The following is an 18480-nucleotide window of genomic DNA, read 5'->3' as shown; positions in this document are numbered from 1 at the left end:
TAATAGATCAAGCAGGTAGAGAAGCAATAAGAATGTAGTAGACCTGAACATCCCTATCAATCAACTTGATCTATTTGACATTTTTGAAATATTCCATCCAACAACAGCAGGATACACATATTCCTCAAGATTACATGGAATAACAACCCTCACTAAAGTAGACCACGCTATAGGCCATAAAACACATCTTAACAAATTTAAAAGACTAGAAATCATAAAAACTATGTTCTCAGACAACACAGGAATTAAACTACAAATCAATAACAGAAAGAGGTAGAAAATGCCCAGTATTTGGAGATTTAAAAATACACTTCTAAATAATGCCTGGGTCAAAGAAGAGGTCTCAAGAAAAATTTAGAAATATTTTGAACTAAATAAAAATGAGCATACAACTTATCAAAATTTGTGGGATGCAGGGGCACCTGGGTGGCTCAGTCAGTTAAGCATCTGACTTGATTTCAGCTCCAGTCATGATCTCAGGGTTGTGGGATTGAGCCCTGCATCAAGACTCTGTGCTGGGTGTGGAGCCTGCTTAAGATTCTCTCTCTCTGTGCCCCTTCCCCCACCCCGCTTGCTTATGTGTGTGTGCCCACACTCTCTGTCTCTCTCTTTCTCCAAAAAGAAAAAAAAAGTGGGATGCAGAAAAAGCAGGAATCAGAGAGAAATGCATTCCATTAAATGCAGACATTAGAAAAGAAGAAAGATCAAAAATCAGTAATCTATGTTTCTCCACTTAGGAAACTGGACATGGAAGAACAATTTAAGCCTAAAGAAGTAGAAGTAAGAAAACAAAAATTAGAGCAGAAATCAATGAAATTGAAAATAGGAAATAAAAGAGAAAACTCCACAGAACCTAAAGCTGGTTCTTAGAAAAGATCTATAAAATTGATAACCTTCTACCCAGGCTAACCAAGAAAAAAAAGAGAGAGAAAAGACACAAATTACCAACATCGAAGTGAAAGTAGAATCATACAACTGATTCCATTGATATTAAAAGGACAACAAAGGAATACTATAAATAAATGTATTTCCACAAATTTGATAAGTTAAATAAAATGAACAAAATCCTAGAAAACCACAAACCTGCAAAACTCACACAAAGAGAGACAGGTAATTTGAATAGGCCTATATCTACTTTTTAAAAAACTGAGTCAGTAATTAATAACTTTGAAAAAGGTAAGTACTAGGTTCAGGTGTTTTCACTGTGTAATCCTACAAAACATTAAGGAAGAAATGATGCCAATTTGCCACAGTCTTGTCCAGAAAATAGAAACAGAGGGAACACTTCTTAATTCCTTCTATGAGCCCAGCATTATCATAATATCAAAAGCAGATAAAGACAAACTATAGACCAATATCTCTCAGAATATATATACAAAAGTCTTCAAGAAAATATTAGCAAATCTCATCCAACAATGTAAAAAAATTATACATCATGATCAAGTGGAATGTATTCTAGATATGCAAGTCTCCATTCAATATTCAAAATCAATCAGTGTAATCTACCATGTCAGCAGGCTAAAGAAGAAAATCTGAATGATATCAATTGATGCAGAAAAGTCACTTGACAAAATCCAACACCCATTCATGTAAAAACTCTCAGCAAACTAAAAATAGAGAGGAACTTCTTCAACTTGAGGACGAACATTTTCAAAAAACCCTATAGCTAATGTTATACTGCAGAGAACTGTACAGTTTCCCCTAAGATCAGGAACATGGCAAAGATGTCCCTTTTACTACTCCTATTCAACATCTTACTAGAAGGCAGTTAGTGCAAAAAACAAAAAAATCAAAAAAAATTAACATTAGAATCTGGGAAGGAAGAAATAAAATTGTTTTTATTTGCAAATTAAATAATTGTCTATGTAGAAAATCTCAAATAATTACCAAAAAAAAAAAAAATCTCCTTGAATAGGTAACTATAGCAAGGTCATTGGACACAAGGTTAATATACAATGATCTATTGATTTTGTATATACCAGCATTGAAAAATTAGAATTTGAAATAAAATAAAACACTATCATTTACAATAGCACAAAAAATATGAAATACTTAGGTATTAATCTAACAAAATATGTACAGGGTCTATATGCAGAAAATTATTCTAGAAATCACAGGTTTACTGAAATCAGACTCTATAAAACCCTATGAAATGCTATAAAATAGAATAAAAAGAAAACATAGCTTGCATTTTTTTGAAAGAAAAAACAAGGAAAACAATAGGAGAGGAGTTCTAAAAGTTAAAACAGAGGGGTGCGTGGGTGGCTCAGTTGTTGAGCGTCTGCCTTTGGCTCAGGTCATGATCCCAGGGTGTTGGGATCAAGCCCCACATTGGGCTCCCTGCTCTGCGGGAGGCCTTCTTCTCCCTCTCCCGCTCCCCCTGCTTGTGTTCCCTCTCTCACTGTCTCTCTGTCAAATAAATAAATAAATAAATCTTAAAAAAAAGTTAAAACAGAAAAAATACACATATGGAAATATATTATTTAAAATATTAAATGGAAATGCAAAAAAAATAGATGATATTGAAAAGCACAGATGAAAAATGGAATCCAAGAAGAGACACAAAAAAGACAAAGTGACACAAAACTTGTTAAAATCAAAGATAGGCAAATTATGGTATTCAAATGTAAACAAAACAAAAAATAAGGGTATTCATAACCATATCAAAGCAAAAATCAAGAAACAGATAATGGAACAAATGTTTTATGGATGTTGAAAAACATTTCACCTCTAGTTTTTGACTCTTCACATATTCAAAAAATGATCAAAAAATACATGCTCTGGAGGCTCCTGGGTGGCTCAGTTGGCTAAGCATCCGACTCTTGATTTTGGCTCAGGTCATGATCTCAGGGTAGTGGGATTGAGCCTTGAGTAGGGCTCTGTGCTCACCGGGGAGTCTGCTTGAGATTCTCTCGCTCCTTCTCCCTCTGCCCCTCCCCCCAGCTCTTTCTCTCTCTCTCTCATAATAAATAAATAAAATATTTGAAAAGTATACAGGCTCTGGATAAATTAGCAAGAATAATTTATCATTTAATCTTGTGACCTAAAAACAAGGAACACACCATTTTTTCCCAGTCTGTGAAATGTGTATCAATCTGAATCATAATCTTGGCCACAAAAGAAGTCTCAATCAATTATAAGTAGATGCTGAACAGGCTGCAGGTTAAAGAAAATAAACCATCTACAGATTTTACAAAAGAAAACAACAAGTAATGTGTTGGATCAAAGATAATATAGATCTTGTGGTTAGAGACTATTTCAGAAATAGAGGAGGAGTAATATTCCATTGTAAATATTCACCACATCTTATTTATCCATTCATCTATCAATGGACACTTGGGCTGCTTCCATATCTTGACTATTATAAATAATGCTGCAATAAATGTAGGGGTGCATTTATCTTTTTGAATTAGTGTTTTTGTTTTCTTTGGGTAAATACTCAGTAGTGGAATTACTGGATCATGTGGTATTTCTATTTTTAATTTTTAAAAGAATGAGATCTTGCCATTCTTTTAAATGTTGGTTCTCTAGGTTCATTCATGTTGATGAGAGTATTATGCTAAGTGAAATAAGTCAGACAGAAAAATACAAGTACCAAATGATTTCACTTACATATGGAATCTAAAAAACAAAGCGAAACAAAAAATCAGACTTTTAAATTCAGAGAACAAATTGGTGGTTGCCAGGGGGGAAGTAGATGATGGAATGGGTGAAATAGGTAAAGGGGATTAAGTGGTACAAACTTCCAGTTATAAAATAAATAAGTCACGGAGAGGAAAAGTACAGCAAAGGGAATACAGTCAGTAATATTGTAATAATGTTATATGGTAACCCATGACGACTACACTTACCGTGATGAACACTGAATAATGTATAGAATTGTTGAACCAATACACCATATACCTGATCTAATATAAAATTGTATGTTAATTATACAACAATTAATAAAAAGATCAATAATAAAAAATTTTAGCCTAAAAATCATGAAACCATCATACTAAGGAAAAAAAAGAGGAAGAAAAGTTAAATAATGAAATGAGTAAAGATGGTTCAACGTTAGGAAATCTCTTTAGATAATTTAGTACATCAACAAACAAAAGGAGGAAAAAAGCATATAAATATATCCCTAAATTATTTTAAAAGGGAATTAGTAAGACCCCCCCCAAACCTGAAAACAACTTGATTGTCCATTCAGCTGAATGGTTGCAGAGATTATAGCAAATCCATACTGTTGGAATAGTATGTAGTTATTTATTTCTAGTAATTGGGTGGAAGGGCGTAGTTTTATTGATAAATAAAAACATCAAGTTCAGATTAATATATTATGATTCCATTTTTATACAAATTAAAGTAATAAAAATCTTGCATTTGTGTGTAAAGTTTGGGAAAGGAAATACCCCAGGCTGTTAACATTGGCTTAGTGAAGAGCATCAGGGTTCCACCCAGGTCCTTTCACATCCTTCTTTACTGTTTTTTTGGTAACATCAGAGGAAATATGAATAATAGAGCCAACAAAGCAAGACTTTATAAAGAGTAAGTATATTTCATACTCTCACAGCTTATGAGATAATATTGTGTCTATAAAACAACCAGGAAATTTAGAAATTTAAAAGTTGAGTTTTCAAATTAAAAAATAAAGGTAGGCAAAAGAATTCAATATTTAGGAATAAATTTAACAAAAAGCAAGTCTTATATGCTGAAAACTACAGAGCATTGCTAAAAGAAATTAAAGATCAGGGGCGCCTGGGTGGCTCCGTTGGTTAAGTGTGCCTTCAACTCAGGTCATGATCCCAGGGTCCTGGGATTGAACCCTATGTCAGGCTCCCTGCTCATCAGGGAGTCTGCTTCTTCCTCTCCTTGTGCCCCTCCCCCCTTGTGTGAGCTCTCTCTCTCTCTCTCTCAAATAAATAAGGTGTTCTAAAAAATTAAAGATCAAAATAAATAGAAACATTCCATGTTCATGGATTGGAAAACTCAATATTTTTAAGATAGCAATTCTCCCCTAATTGATCTACAGATTCAATGAAATTCCTATCAAAATCCCAGCAAGATTTTTTCCAGAAACTGAGAAGTTGATCCAAAAATTTATGTGAAAATACAAAGGATACAGAATAGCCAAAATAGTCTTGAGGAACAGAGTTGAAGGATTTATACTTCCTGAATTCGAAGCTTATTATAAAGCCACATTAATCAAGACAGTTACAGCACTAGCATAAAAATAGATACATCGATCAATGGACTAGAATTGAGAGTGAAAAATAAACCCTTATAATTGATTTTCAAAGTACCAAGGCAATTCAATGAGAAAAGTCTTTTCGACAAATGGTGCTAGGATATTTAAATATCCACATACAGAAAGATTAATTTATACCCTCACCTCACACCTAGACAAAAATCAACTCAAAAGGGATCATAGATCTAAATATAAGAGCCAGATTCAGAGGCATGCATCTTATGCAGTCACAAGGCCCTGTACTTGGTTTAATGCCTTGCTTTCACTGTTATGAAATTCATAATGATTTTTGAACAAGGGTCCCTCCACTTTCATTTTTCACTGGGTCCCACAGATTATGTAGTATCCTGTGTACAAGAGATAATGATAAAGCTTTTCAAAGAATAGATAGAAAATATTTGTGATTTTGGGTTAGACTAAAAGGTAGCTACAATATTAAAAAACATGATCCAGGGGAGCCTGGGTGGCTCAGTGGGTTAAGCATCTGCTTTCAGCTCAGGTCATGATCCCAGGGTCCTGGGATCGAGCCCTTAACTGGGCTCTCTGATCAGTGGGGAGTCTGCTTCTCCCTCTCCTTCTGTGATCTCTCTCACTCTTACTCTCGCTCAAATAAATAAATAAAAAAAATCTTTTAAAAAAACCCAAAAAGCACTATCCATAAAAGAATAAATTGATAAATTGGAATTCAAATAACTTAAGTCATTTGTGCTTCAAAAGACACCATTAAGAAAATAAAAGACTAGTCTCAGAGTGGGAGAAAATATTAGTCAATCATATTTCTAATGAATGACTCGTACACAGATATATTAAGAATTCCTACAACTCAATAGACAACCCAATTAAATGATTGGCTAACGATTTGAATAGCTATTTCTTCAAAAAGATATGTGGAAGGTAACAAACACATAACAAGATGTCCAACATCATTAGTAACTAGGAAAAAGCAAATTAAAACCAAAATGAGATACCAATGTATACTTACTGGATTGGCTATAATCAAAGACATAGTTAGCAAGATTGTGGAAAAACTGGAACCCTTATACACTGCTCGTGGGAATCTTTGGAAACACTGTAAGATAGGTTTTTAAAAAGTTAAGCATAACATTACCATGTGACCCCAAAATTCCACTCCTAAGTATCAACCTAGAAATGAAAACCTGTTCATACAAATATGCAAATATTCATGGAAGCATTTTCCATAATAGCCAAGAAGTGGAAAAAATCCAATGTCCATTAACAGGTAAATGGATAAATAAAATGTGGTAGGTCCATCCAATGGAGTATTACTCAGCAATAACAAGGAACAAAACATGAACACACGCTACATGAATGAACCTCAAGAATGTTATGCTCAGTGAAAGAAGTCAGATGTGCAAGACCACATATGATATGGTTCCATCTATATGAAGTGTCCAGAAAAAATGAATCTACAGAGACAGAAAGTAGATTAGTAGTTACCTGGGGCTAGGGGATAGGAATAGGGACTGACTACAAACAACCATGAGCAAACTCTGTGAGGTAATGAAATGTTCTAAACTTGGATTGTGGTGATAGTTGCCGAACTCTATAAATTTGCTAAAAATCATTGAATTGTACACTTAAAACAGGTGAGTTTTATAGTATGTAAATTATACCTCATTAAACCTTTTAAAAAATAAAAGTAGGCATGTTAACAGTTGAATAGACTCAGTCAAAAAGTTAATTAGTTACTTTTTTTTTCTGGAATGTAAGAAAAAAGATGTGGAAACTATGAAAAAAATAAGATATATTGTGTAATCTGATGTTTTGACTTTCTGCCAAAGGGAATTTTAGAAGGAGAGGAGAAAGAATGAGAACAAAAAAAATCAAATAAAAAGAGGAAAAACGATTTTCAGAATGCAAGCTAGAACTTTTTAAAAAAGTTTTTGTTTAAATTCCAGTTAGTTAACATACATTAGTTTCAGGTGTAGAATTTGGTGATTCAGCACTTTCATACAATGCCCAGTGCTCATCGCAACAAATGCCCTCCTTAATCCCCTTCACCTAGTTAATTCATCCCCCCCCCCACTGTCCCCCACTTAACCACCAGTTTATTCTTTATAGTTAAGAGTCTGTTTCTTGGTTTTCCTCTCCTTTTATCCCCTCACCATGTTCATTTGTTTTGTTTCTTAAATTCCACATATGAGTGAAATCATATGATTTGTCTTTCTCTGTGCATTATCAACAACAGCCAGATTATGGGAAGAGCCCAAACGTCCATCTTCTGATGAATGGATAAAGAGGGTGTGACATATATAATGAAATATTACTCAGCCATAAAAAAACAATAAAATCTTGTCATTTGCTACAACATGAATGGAGATAGAGAATATTATGCCAAATGAAATAAGTCAGTCAGAGAAAGCTAGAACTTTAATATTAAAAAGGCTCCTCAAGGGCAGAAAATGAATATTTAAAACCCATACCTAGATGTATTATGGTGAAATCTAGAACATCAAGGATAACAAATCATAATGGTTCCAGAAAGAAAAGCAACTTACCCACAAGGAGTGAAAATCTGATGGAAGTTGGAATTTTCATATGCAACACTGAATGCAGGAAAACAATGAAGAAAAATGTCCAAAATTTTAAGTGAAAAACCATTTTAAACCTTAATTCTAAATATGCCCAAATGTTCATTTATGTATAAAAGTACAATGAAGACATTTTCAGACTCAAAAAGTTCATGGAGGGCATAGGAAGAGAGATGAGAAAAAGAAAATCAAGTTCCAGTTTTTAGCTTAGGAAAAGATATCAAATAACTCCAGACATTGAGAGTATAATATAAGACTAAGTATGTTTATTAACAATTGAATTTCAACTAAAAAAAAAAGGCAGTACTTCCAATGTATTGGAGGAAAAAATATGGAACAAAGGAAATGCAATCAATCCAAAAACAGGTAAGAAAGAGGGTGAGAGAATAAGAAGAAATTCTTGTAAATATTGAGTAATAACTAAGACAGTAAGAATAAATATAAACATAGTAGTGATTGAAATAAACATTAATGGAATAAACTGACATAAAATATAAGAATATGTATATTGGATAGGAAATAAAATTCAGCTATACGTATTTTTTATTGATCTAAAATTGGTATATGATATTTCATAATTTAAGGTATACAACACAATAATTTGATATTTATATACACAACAAACTCACCACAATAAGTTTAGTTACTATTCATCACCATACAATTGTCCCAATCATCCATTTTGCCTACCCTCAACCCCCTCTAATAATCACAAATCTTCTCTCTGTATTTATGAGGGTTTTTTTTTTGTTTCTTTGTTTTGTTTTGTAGATTCCACATATAAGTGAAATCATATGGTATTTGGTTTTTTCTGTCTGACTTATTTCACTTAGCATAATACTCTTGAGGTCCATCCACATTGTCACAAATGGCAAGATTTCCTTCTTTTTCATGGCTGAGTAGTATTATATTATATATTATATACTATACATGTCAAATTTATTATATTATATAATATATATCATATGTCATATGTTCTTTATCTATTAATCTATCAATAGACACTTAGGTTGTTTCCCTATCTTGGCTTTTGTAAATAATACTGCAAGGAACGTAGGAGTGAATGTATCTTTTCTTTTTTCTTTCTTTTTTTAAAAAGATTTTATTTATTTATTTGAGAGAGAGAGAGAGGGCACACACAGGGGGAGCAGCAGCAGAAGGAGAGGGAGAAGCAGGCCTCCTGCTGAGTTGAGAGCCCAACATGGGGCTCGATCCCAGGACCTTGGGATTATGACCTGAGCTGAAGGGAACCGCTTAACTGATTGAGCCACCCAGGCACCCCAATATATCTTTTCAAATTAGCATGTTTGTTTTCTTCAGATAAATACTCAGAAGTAGAATTGCTGGATCATATATATGGTAGCTCTATTTTTAATTTTTTGAGGAAACTCCATACTGTTTTAAATAGTGGCTGCACCAATTTACATTCCTATTAATAGTGCACAAGTGTTCCCTTTTCTGCACATCCTCACCAACACTTGCAATTTCTTGTCTTTTTGGTATTAGCCATTCTGACAGGTGTGAGGTGATATCTCATTGAGGTTTGGATTTGTATTTCCCTGATAATTAGTGATGTCGAGCATCTTTTCATGAGTTTGTTGGCCATCTGTATGTCATTTTTGGGAAAAATGTCTATTTAGAGCCTCTGCCAATTTTTAAATCATATTGGTTTTTTGCTATTGAGTAGAGTTCTTTATGTATTTTAGATATTAACCCCTTATCGAATATATGATTTGCAAATATTTTCTCCCATTCAGCAGGCTGCCTTCTCATTTTGTTGATTGATGGTTTCCTTTGCTGTGCAGAAGCTTTTTTTTTTTTTAAAGATTTATTTATTTGACAGAGAGAGACACAGCGAGAGAGGGAGTGGGAGAGGAAGAAGCAGGCTTCCCGCCGAGCAGGAAGCCCGATGCGGGGCTAGATCCCAGGACCCTGAGATCATGACCTGAGCCGAAGGCAGATGCTTAACGGCTGAGCCACCCAGGCGCCCCTGCTGTGCAGAAGCTTTTTAATTTGATGTATACCATCTGTTTATTTTTGCTTTTGTTGCCTTGGCTTTTGGATCAAATACAAAAATTCAACACCAAGACCAGTATCAAGGAGGTTACCACTTATGTTTTCTTCTAGGAATTTTATGGTTTCAGGTCTTACATTCAAGACTTTAATCCACCTGGGTTAATTTTTATATACATTATATTCTATTTATAAGGGGCATATAAAAAATTAAACAGCTCAAGAAGACTGAAAATAAAGGGATTGGAAAAGACACACTAAACAAATGCAAAGAATGCTTTGTAGCAAACCTAAAATTAGAAGCAAATAGATGTTGAAAAGCATTACAAAGAACGTAGGTCATTTCATACTGATAAAATATATACTTCACCAGACCGTATGGTAGACCTCATGATCTGTAAGAAAATATCTTTAAAATCCTGAGGGGACACATTTTACATCTATGTAGTAGCAGAGCTAGGGTTCAGAGCACCCTTCCCCAAACTTCCTACCTATCCCCTGAGCTCCAACCTTCCCTCCTGGCCAGCATTAAATAGCACACTATTTAATCACTACATTATATTACTCTTTAAACATAGAGAAGCTGCAAAATCACCCTGCCCTCTCCCCCACTACAATATCAGTTTCAAATAGTTTTAAAGACAATTTTCAGCAAACCTTCAAAGAACAGAAAATATCCATATTAAATAAACCATTCCAATACATTTTTAAAATTTTCAAATCACCCCAAATCATTTTAAGACTACTATATTTCTGCTATAAATACCAGATAAATGAAAGTCCTCAATAATTAGTAAACCTAATTCAACATACATTAAAAGGATCATACACCATGATCAAGTGGGATTTATTACAATGACACAAAGGTGGTTCAATATGAGCAAATCAATCAACATGAAACACACATTAATAAAATGAAGGATACAAGTCTTACGATCATCTCAACAGATGCAGAAAAAGTATTAGACAAAACTCAACATCCATTTATGATGAAAACTCTCAACAAAGTAGGGTTAGAGGGAACATACCTGAACATAATAAAGGGCATAAATTACATACCCACAGCTAACATCATGCTCAACAGTAAAAAGCTAAAAGCTTTTTCCTCTAAGATCATGAATAAGGTAAGGATGTCCCCTCTCTTGCCACTCGTGTTCAACGTAGTACTGGAAGTCCTAAACTATAGCAGTCAGACAAGAAAAAGAAATAAAAAGCATCTGAATTGGTAAAGAAGTAAAACTGTCACTGTTGGCAGATGACATGATAGTATATATAGAAAACCCTAGAGACTCCAGCAAAAAAACTATTAGATCTAATAAATAAATTTGGTAAAGTTGCAGGATACAAAATTAATATACAGAAATCTGTTGTATTTTCTATACACTAATAATAAATTAACAGAAAGAGAAATTAAGAAAACAACCCTGTTTACAATTGCACCAAAAATAATGAAATACCTAGGAATAAATTTAACCAAGGAGGTGAAAGACTTGTACTCTGAAAACTATAAGACACTGATGAAAGAAAGATGACACAAATAAGTGGACAGATATACTGTGGTCATGGATCGAAAAAATTAATGTTAAAATTTCCATACTACCCAAAGCAATATACAGATTCAATATAATTCCTATCAAAATACCAACAACATTCTTCACAGAACTAAAACAAATAACCCGAAAATGTGTATGGAACCACAAAAGACCCCAAGTAGCCAGAGCAATCTTGAGAAAGAATAACAAAGCTGGAGGCATCACAATCCCAGATTTCATGATATACTACAAAGCTATGATAATCAAAACAGTATGGTACTGGCTACAAAAATAGAAAGATCAATGGAACAGAGTAGAGAGCCTGAAAATAAACCCACACTTATACAGCCAAGTAATCTATGACAAAGGAGGCAAGAATAGACAATGGGGAAAGGACAGTATCTTCAATAAATGGTGCTAGGAAAACTGGACAGCTACATGCAAAAGAATGAAACTGGACACCATCTTACACCATACACAAAAATAAACTCAAAATGGATTGAAGTCCTAAATGTAAGACATAAAACATAAGACTCCTAAAAAAAAATAGGTAGTCAACTCTTGGACATTGGCTTAACAATATTTTTTTTAAGTACACTCTATGACCAACATGGGGCTTGAACTCATGACCCTGAGATCAAGAGTCACATAATCTACCGATACTGAGACGGCCAGGTGCCACAAATGGTCTTAAGGATATTTTTTTGGATCTGTCTCTTTAGGAAAGTTCAACAAAAGCAAAACTAAACAATTGGGAACTACCTCAAACTAAAAACTTTTGTACAGTGAAAGAAACCATCTACAAAAGGCAACCTAGTGAAGGGGAGAAGATATTTGCAAATGATATATTCCATAAGCGATTAGTATCTAAAACATAAAGAATCCCTACAACTCAACACCAGAAAAAAACAAGCAATCCAATTAAAAAATGGACAGAGGACCTGAATAGACATTTTCCCAAAGAAGACAGACAGATGGCCAACAGACATAGGAGAAGATGCTCAACATCACTAATCTTCAGGTAAGTGCAAATCCAAACCATGAAATGTCACCTCACACCTGTCAGAATGGCTAGACTCAAAAAGACAAGAAATAACAAGTGTTGGTGAGGATGTGGAGAAAAAGGAACACTTATTCTCTGTTGGTGGGAATATAAATTAGTACAGCCACTATGAAAAAGAGTATGGAGTTTCCTCAAAAGATTAAAAATAGAAATACCATGTGACCTAGCAATTCTACTTCTGGGTATTTATCTGAAGAAAATGAAAATACTAATTCAAAAAGATATGTGCACCTTATGTTCATTGCAGCATTGTTTACAATAGCCAAGATACGAAAACAACGTAAGTTTCCATCAAGAGAGGAATGGATAAGGAAGATTTGGTATATATATATATATATACATGTTATATAATGGAATATTATTCAGCTATAAAAAGAAGGAAATTTTGTCATTTTTCAATGACATGGATGGACCTAGAGAGTATTATGTTAAGTAAAATAAGTCAGAGAAAGACAAATACCATATGATTTCACTTACATGTGGAATCTAAAAAATAAACAAATGAATAAACACAACAAAACAGAAACAGACTCATAAATACATGGAACAAACTGATGATTGCCCAAGAGGAGGTAGGTGGGAGAATGGGTAAAAAGGGTGAAGGGGATTAAGAGGTACAAACTTCCAGTTATAAAATGAGTAAGTCAAGGGGATGTAAAGTACAGCACAGAGAATATAGTCAATAATATTTTAAGAATTTTGTATGGTGACAGATGGTAACTAAACTTACTGTGGTGATCGTTTCATAACATATATACATGTCAAATCACTATGTTGTACACCTGAAACTAATATAATATTATATACCAACTATACTTCAATTAAAACAAAAACCAAAAAAACAGAACCCAATAAACAAAAAAACAAAAGACATCAACTCGCAAATTCAAAAAGTCTAGAAACCCCAAAAGGATAAACACAAAACAAAAAATTTAAAAATTTTAAGAAACAAACAAATCTAGACTTATTACAGTATAAATGCTAAGAGAAAAATCTTAAAAGCATTCAGAGAAAAAAATTCATGAACCACGACCAAACCTCAAGCAATAAACTTTGAAAACTGACAGCTAATCAACTAGTCAATCCATGACTGTAAATTCCTGGTGTGGTGGGGCAGGATTCAAAAACCCCAATCTCTCCCAACTCTCATAAGCAAGACAGCTTTAAAAAGCATTTAAAAATGTTACTGAAGAGATGAAACCAGGCAAAGGTAAAGGTGAAAGGAGAAACCAGAGAGGCAAGCAAGCACAGAACCACTTTTGACTTGAGGCATTTGTTGATCCTAGGGAATCAGAACCTTGGGTTTGACAACTTTAAAGGGTGAGGGGGACAGAAATTAAGTCTGGAGTCCACACGAAGTGGAGGGTCCAGCCGGAGTCCCAGCCACCCCCAGACATCTTCCCAGTGAGAATGGAGTGGAGGGGGCAGCTCTGGTCTTGGAACCACCTGGCTTCCCCCGAGGTACTCTCAGACCCTGACTTGTGTTAAAGCGTTCCCGGAGGTACCTGGATGCAGCAAACCGAAACTCTTTCCAAAGTCGTACCTTCATTGCAGTCCTCGATTTTACCTAAAAGTAATTTTCCCAATACAGTGCTAGTACACAAAGATACCAAGCAAAATAATCTTTGTGAACAGAAGAGAATGTTTCCCTTTTCTTTCTGGAAAGGGGAAAATGGTAAATTTATAGTGGAGGAGCCTGGCAAACACCACCTTCATTAAATGATCAAGGTCAACTTCCCTGGTGATAAGTCAGGTTGGCATATATCCCCTGATGTGATGTGAGGAGGAGATTGGCTTAACAATATTTTTTATTGTTAAATTAAAAAGCTAGATACACCCTCTGTGCACTTCACCTCCTTGGTACGCTCTCGTAAAACCTGTAAGCCCAGGCTAATCATGAGAAAACCATCAAGATGAATGCAAGTTAAAAAGCAGTCTACAAAATGCCTGACCACTACTTTTCAAACTGTCAAGGTCATGAAAGACAAGGAGAGACTGAGAAACTGTCACACATCAGAAGTGAATAAGTGACAGGATGGCTAGATGCAAAGTGGAGTCCTGGATTGGATTGTGGAACAGTATATTAATGTGTATTAATGGAAAATGTGTATTAATGGAAAAACTGATGAAATTGAAAAAAAAGTCCAGGGTTTAATGCACAGTGATGTTACCAATATTGGTTTTTCAGTTTTGAAGAATGTACCACAGTCATGTCAGAGGGATAATGTCACAGGAAATGAATCTGTACTGTCTCTGCAACTTCTTTGTAAATATAAAATTATTCCAAAATTAAAAGTTTGTTTAAAAAATGTGTGAGTGAGAACAGGCAGAAATAACAGAAAACAGGGCCACAAACACCTCCCATGTTGAAAGTATCAGATGCCAATATAAAACTTCTTTAATCTGTTAAGTCTTTTATAAAGCCTTTTCATAAAAGAAATCTAGGGCAAACATCACCCATAATTGTGCAGTGATAAAAACTTTCCCTTTGGGGTTAGGATCAAGACAGAATCATTACTATCAGTACTCATATTCACCATATACAAAGTCCTTGCCCACGCAGTAAGGCAAGAAAAAGGAATAATAAGTAGAAGGATTAGATCAGAAGAAATAAAACTGACATTATGTATCCATGTAAATCCACATATATACATATATATCTCCATAGAAGTCCTTAGAATTCAAGAGTTTGGCAAAGTTTCCCTTTATTTTTTATCTTAGTAACAAGCAGCTAGAAAATCGATTTTAAATTATGTAGATTTGATAGCATAAAGATAGCAAGTATCTATGAATAAATCTAGCAGAAGAAGTGTAAGACCTCTAGGTAGAGAAATATGAATTTTACTAGAAAATATTTTTTAATTAATAATATACCATAGTAATGAGATAGAAGACACAATGTTATAAAGATACCAATTCTCTTCAAATTGATTTATAGATTCAATGCCATCCTAAACAAATTCGTGGCAGGATGTTGACAAGCCAATTTGGAGATGCAAAGGGCCAAGCCACTTTGGGAGGAGAGAAGAAAAGATTTACTTCAACAGATATCAAAAGTTCATCTGAAGCCGTGGTCCCTGTCACAGCATGTGTGCGGGGCTTAAGGAGGGGCTCGCACAGCCAACAGTGGAGGAGAGAGCTCGAGAAACAGGTCCTGCATACATGACCACTGGGTTAGCACAGATCAGGGGGAAAGGGATGGTTTAACTAATTAAAGTTTCCTCAGGAAAAATGGGTAAGAATAAACCTAGAGCGCTCAAACTGTAGATCAGATGGGAAGAAATTCAGTCTCCGATAAGACTGGACATTTAGGGGAAAGAAATCATTCGCCCAGAGTAAGCCTGTGTAGAGTGGAGGTTGGGGGTCCATCACGAGTGAAACGGAATATAAAACCACCATGGGCACGTGAAAAAGCCAGTAAAGCAGCACAGAAACCAAACTGCAGACAGAATCAACCTGGAAGAATAACCCGGAGGATGCAGAAAACTTCCCCAAAGCACGTACAATCACACAAAAACCTCAATAAATACAGCAAGAGCCTGAAGATGGGATGGTAAACACACACACACACAAACAATGTGGCTTACAGTGGAGCCTGCAGAGCTGTAGAAACAAATTAAGATCCCCCCAAATAAACACAATCAACTTAAAAAAAATAGAAATAACAAGAAATGCAAAAATTACTAAAAATTAAATAATTGTCATGGAAGAAAAGTATGAGACAATCATTCTGAGCAGAAAGTAAAAAAGCAAAAGAGAGGAATATTTAGGGAGCAGATAAAAGCTGTGAAGGCTAACGTTGCTTCAAAGGAAGCACAATTTTGCCCCACAATTGAGAGAGAAAACATTTTTTGAGATGTAAGAGAAGGAACTTGGCTTGCTGTGAAGGTAGACTTGAATCTGCCATCTTAAGAGCTCAAGAGCTGTGGCTGAACATCGTGTATGGAATTCACCAGTAAATTTTCCACGTCACATTAATTATTTATAACAACAGAGGGTGCATCTAGCTTATAAAATCAATACTATAATAAGCCTACACTGTAAATTTTAAGCCTTAATAAGATCAAGTCACCATGAACAAATTTCAGAGACAAGGAGAGTATAACTTTCAGAATATTTAGCAAATTCTCCCTTCTCATTAAAGAAACGACAATCATGTCAACTGAGTAACACTGGCAATAATTAAACCAGCAATTCATAGAAGAGGCAAATGGCCAATAAATACTGTCCAACCTCCCATGGAATCAGGAAAATGCACATTAAAACAAGATGCAACTCTTTACCCACCACCTTTGCAAAGTTTGGGTGTGGGGAGATGGTTTATCTCATTTGATATTGTTAAGAGAATATATTGGTTCAGCTACTTTGACAAGCTGGCAGGATGTATAAACAAGTAAATATTAGTAACTGCTGCCTCCACGATTCCACTTTTTTGGTTGTTGACATGAGACAAATACTTTTAAATGTGCAAAAGTATAAGGAAATAGATGATTCTTATCATAGCTTGTTGGTAAAGCGAACAACTGAATATAACCTAAATGTCCATCAATGGGGGCTGGAGGGATGGTTTAAAAATTATGGTATATCGATTCTATGGAATAGCATGTAGCTCTTAAAAAGAATGAAGTAGATCTATATTAAGGTGATCTCTAGGATTTTCACTATCAAAATAAGAGAAAATGAAAAATGCAGAACAGCATGTACAATATAATCCCATTTATTAAAAAAACAAGGCACAAAGTGCATGTTTAGGTAACGAACCCATACATAGAAATGCATAGAATAAGATCTGAAAGGCTAAGCTGGAAATACTTAATAGGACCCTGACTGGAAGCTGCTGTGGGATAGGTGATAAACAGGGCTCTTTCCCTTGACATACTTCCATTTTGTTTAAAAATTTATGAACAAGAATGTATAATGCATTTCTTTTGTATTAAACAATAAATTGATTAAAATATTAAGTAATATTATTTCTGACCCATTAGTAGAGAAAAAGATAGGATTTCCGCCCCCCCCCCTTTTTTTGAGGGGTCAGAGACATAACCCATTCCAGAACAGAAAATTATAGTCAAGATAAAACCCCTGAGCCTGCACTACTCTTTGGTTCTCTTCCTTTTACTTCCTCAGTCAAGATGACGAGGAAGAACCTGGCCCCCCAGCCAGAGAGGAGCAGGGCCTGATGGAGGCCTGTTCACAGGACAGATGTGAGACCACAGCACCCCGTGTTTGAGCCTAAGTCAGGTGTTGACCCTGAATTGTGTATTTTCTTTGCACTGACTCATGAAGGGAGAGGAGGCGGGAGGGAAAGGAGAAGGTTCAGAGGTCACGAGGAGACAACAAATCCCTGTCGCAAGCCTCATAAAGGGCCGGGACTTCAGACAGGCCTCCAGCTGAGCAGGGTTGCAAAACAGGAAGGTCCTGTGTGTGGTGGCAGGCTGGATGAACACCTGATTTCCTCATTAGCTCTCCCTGCCCTTTCGTATATGGCAAGCCGGCATTCTTGCAAACCGGGTCTAAAGTAGAAATTTAGTTTAGTGTCTCAACTTCAGTCTTTAGAAAGACAGAGAAGCAGTCCATGGCCAGAGAGACAGGGGTGAGAGGGAAGGAGATCAAGACTGACCTGGTGCTGAGGTCGCTGCCTCCATCGGCCATCTTCCCACTCCGGGCCCCCCCTGGGCCCCGCCTGGGCCCTGCCTGGGCCTCAAATGTGGCCTCCGAACCCTCCGTTGAGGTGGCCTGGTTCAGGGTGGCTGCCGAGCCCAGAGCAGGAAGTTTGTGAATTGCCTCACACACGGAGCTCCGCCCAGATGGGGAAAAGAGAAGTGAAAGTATCTCTGACTTGTTGGGCATTGTCTCTCTCCTGCAGCTCCAAGAGGGTTCTCAGGCCCCAAGACATGTAACAGCAGGAATGGAGGCCGAGGAGGGACTACGAGGGCCGGAGGAGCCAGGCCAGGTCCCAGGGGTTCACTTGTTGGTGCAAAGACACAGAAACATCTTTGTGTCCTCAAGCGCTTCCTGCCCTTCGGTCTAAGAGGGTTTCTGAGTGTAATGGGGTGGGCAGGGGGGACCTCCGTGTTTGCCCCTTCC

At 35.8% G+C, this 18480-nt stretch overlaps 1 protein-coding gene across 1 annotated transcript in view; it reads right to left on the bottom strand.

Moving 5' to 3' along the window:
* SP100 (SP100 nuclear antigen) overlaps nucleotides 1-18173 on the bottom strand; it is a 48730-nt gene extending 30557 nt beyond the window's left edge. Inside the window, exon 1 of the mRNA XM_021702485.1 lies at nucleotides 18014-18173. Coding sequence (XP_021558160.1) covers nucleotides 18014-18045 — 32 coding nt within the window. The 5' untranslated portion in view covers nucleotides 18046-18173. The remainder of the gene's footprint in view (nucleotides 1-18013) is intronic.
* Between the last annotated feature and the right edge of the window lie 307 nt (nucleotides 18174-18480).

Source organism: Neomonachus schauinslandi, chromosome 3, assembly GCF_002201575.2.
Source record: "Neomonachus schauinslandi chromosome 3, ASM220157v2, whole genome shotgun sequence".
Taxonomy (NCBI): Eukaryota; Metazoa; Chordata; class Mammalia; order Carnivora; family Phocidae; genus Neomonachus; species Neomonachus schauinslandi.
The sequence above is the reverse complement of the archived record's forward strand: the minus strand, read 5'-3'. Positions and strand labels throughout refer to the sequence as shown.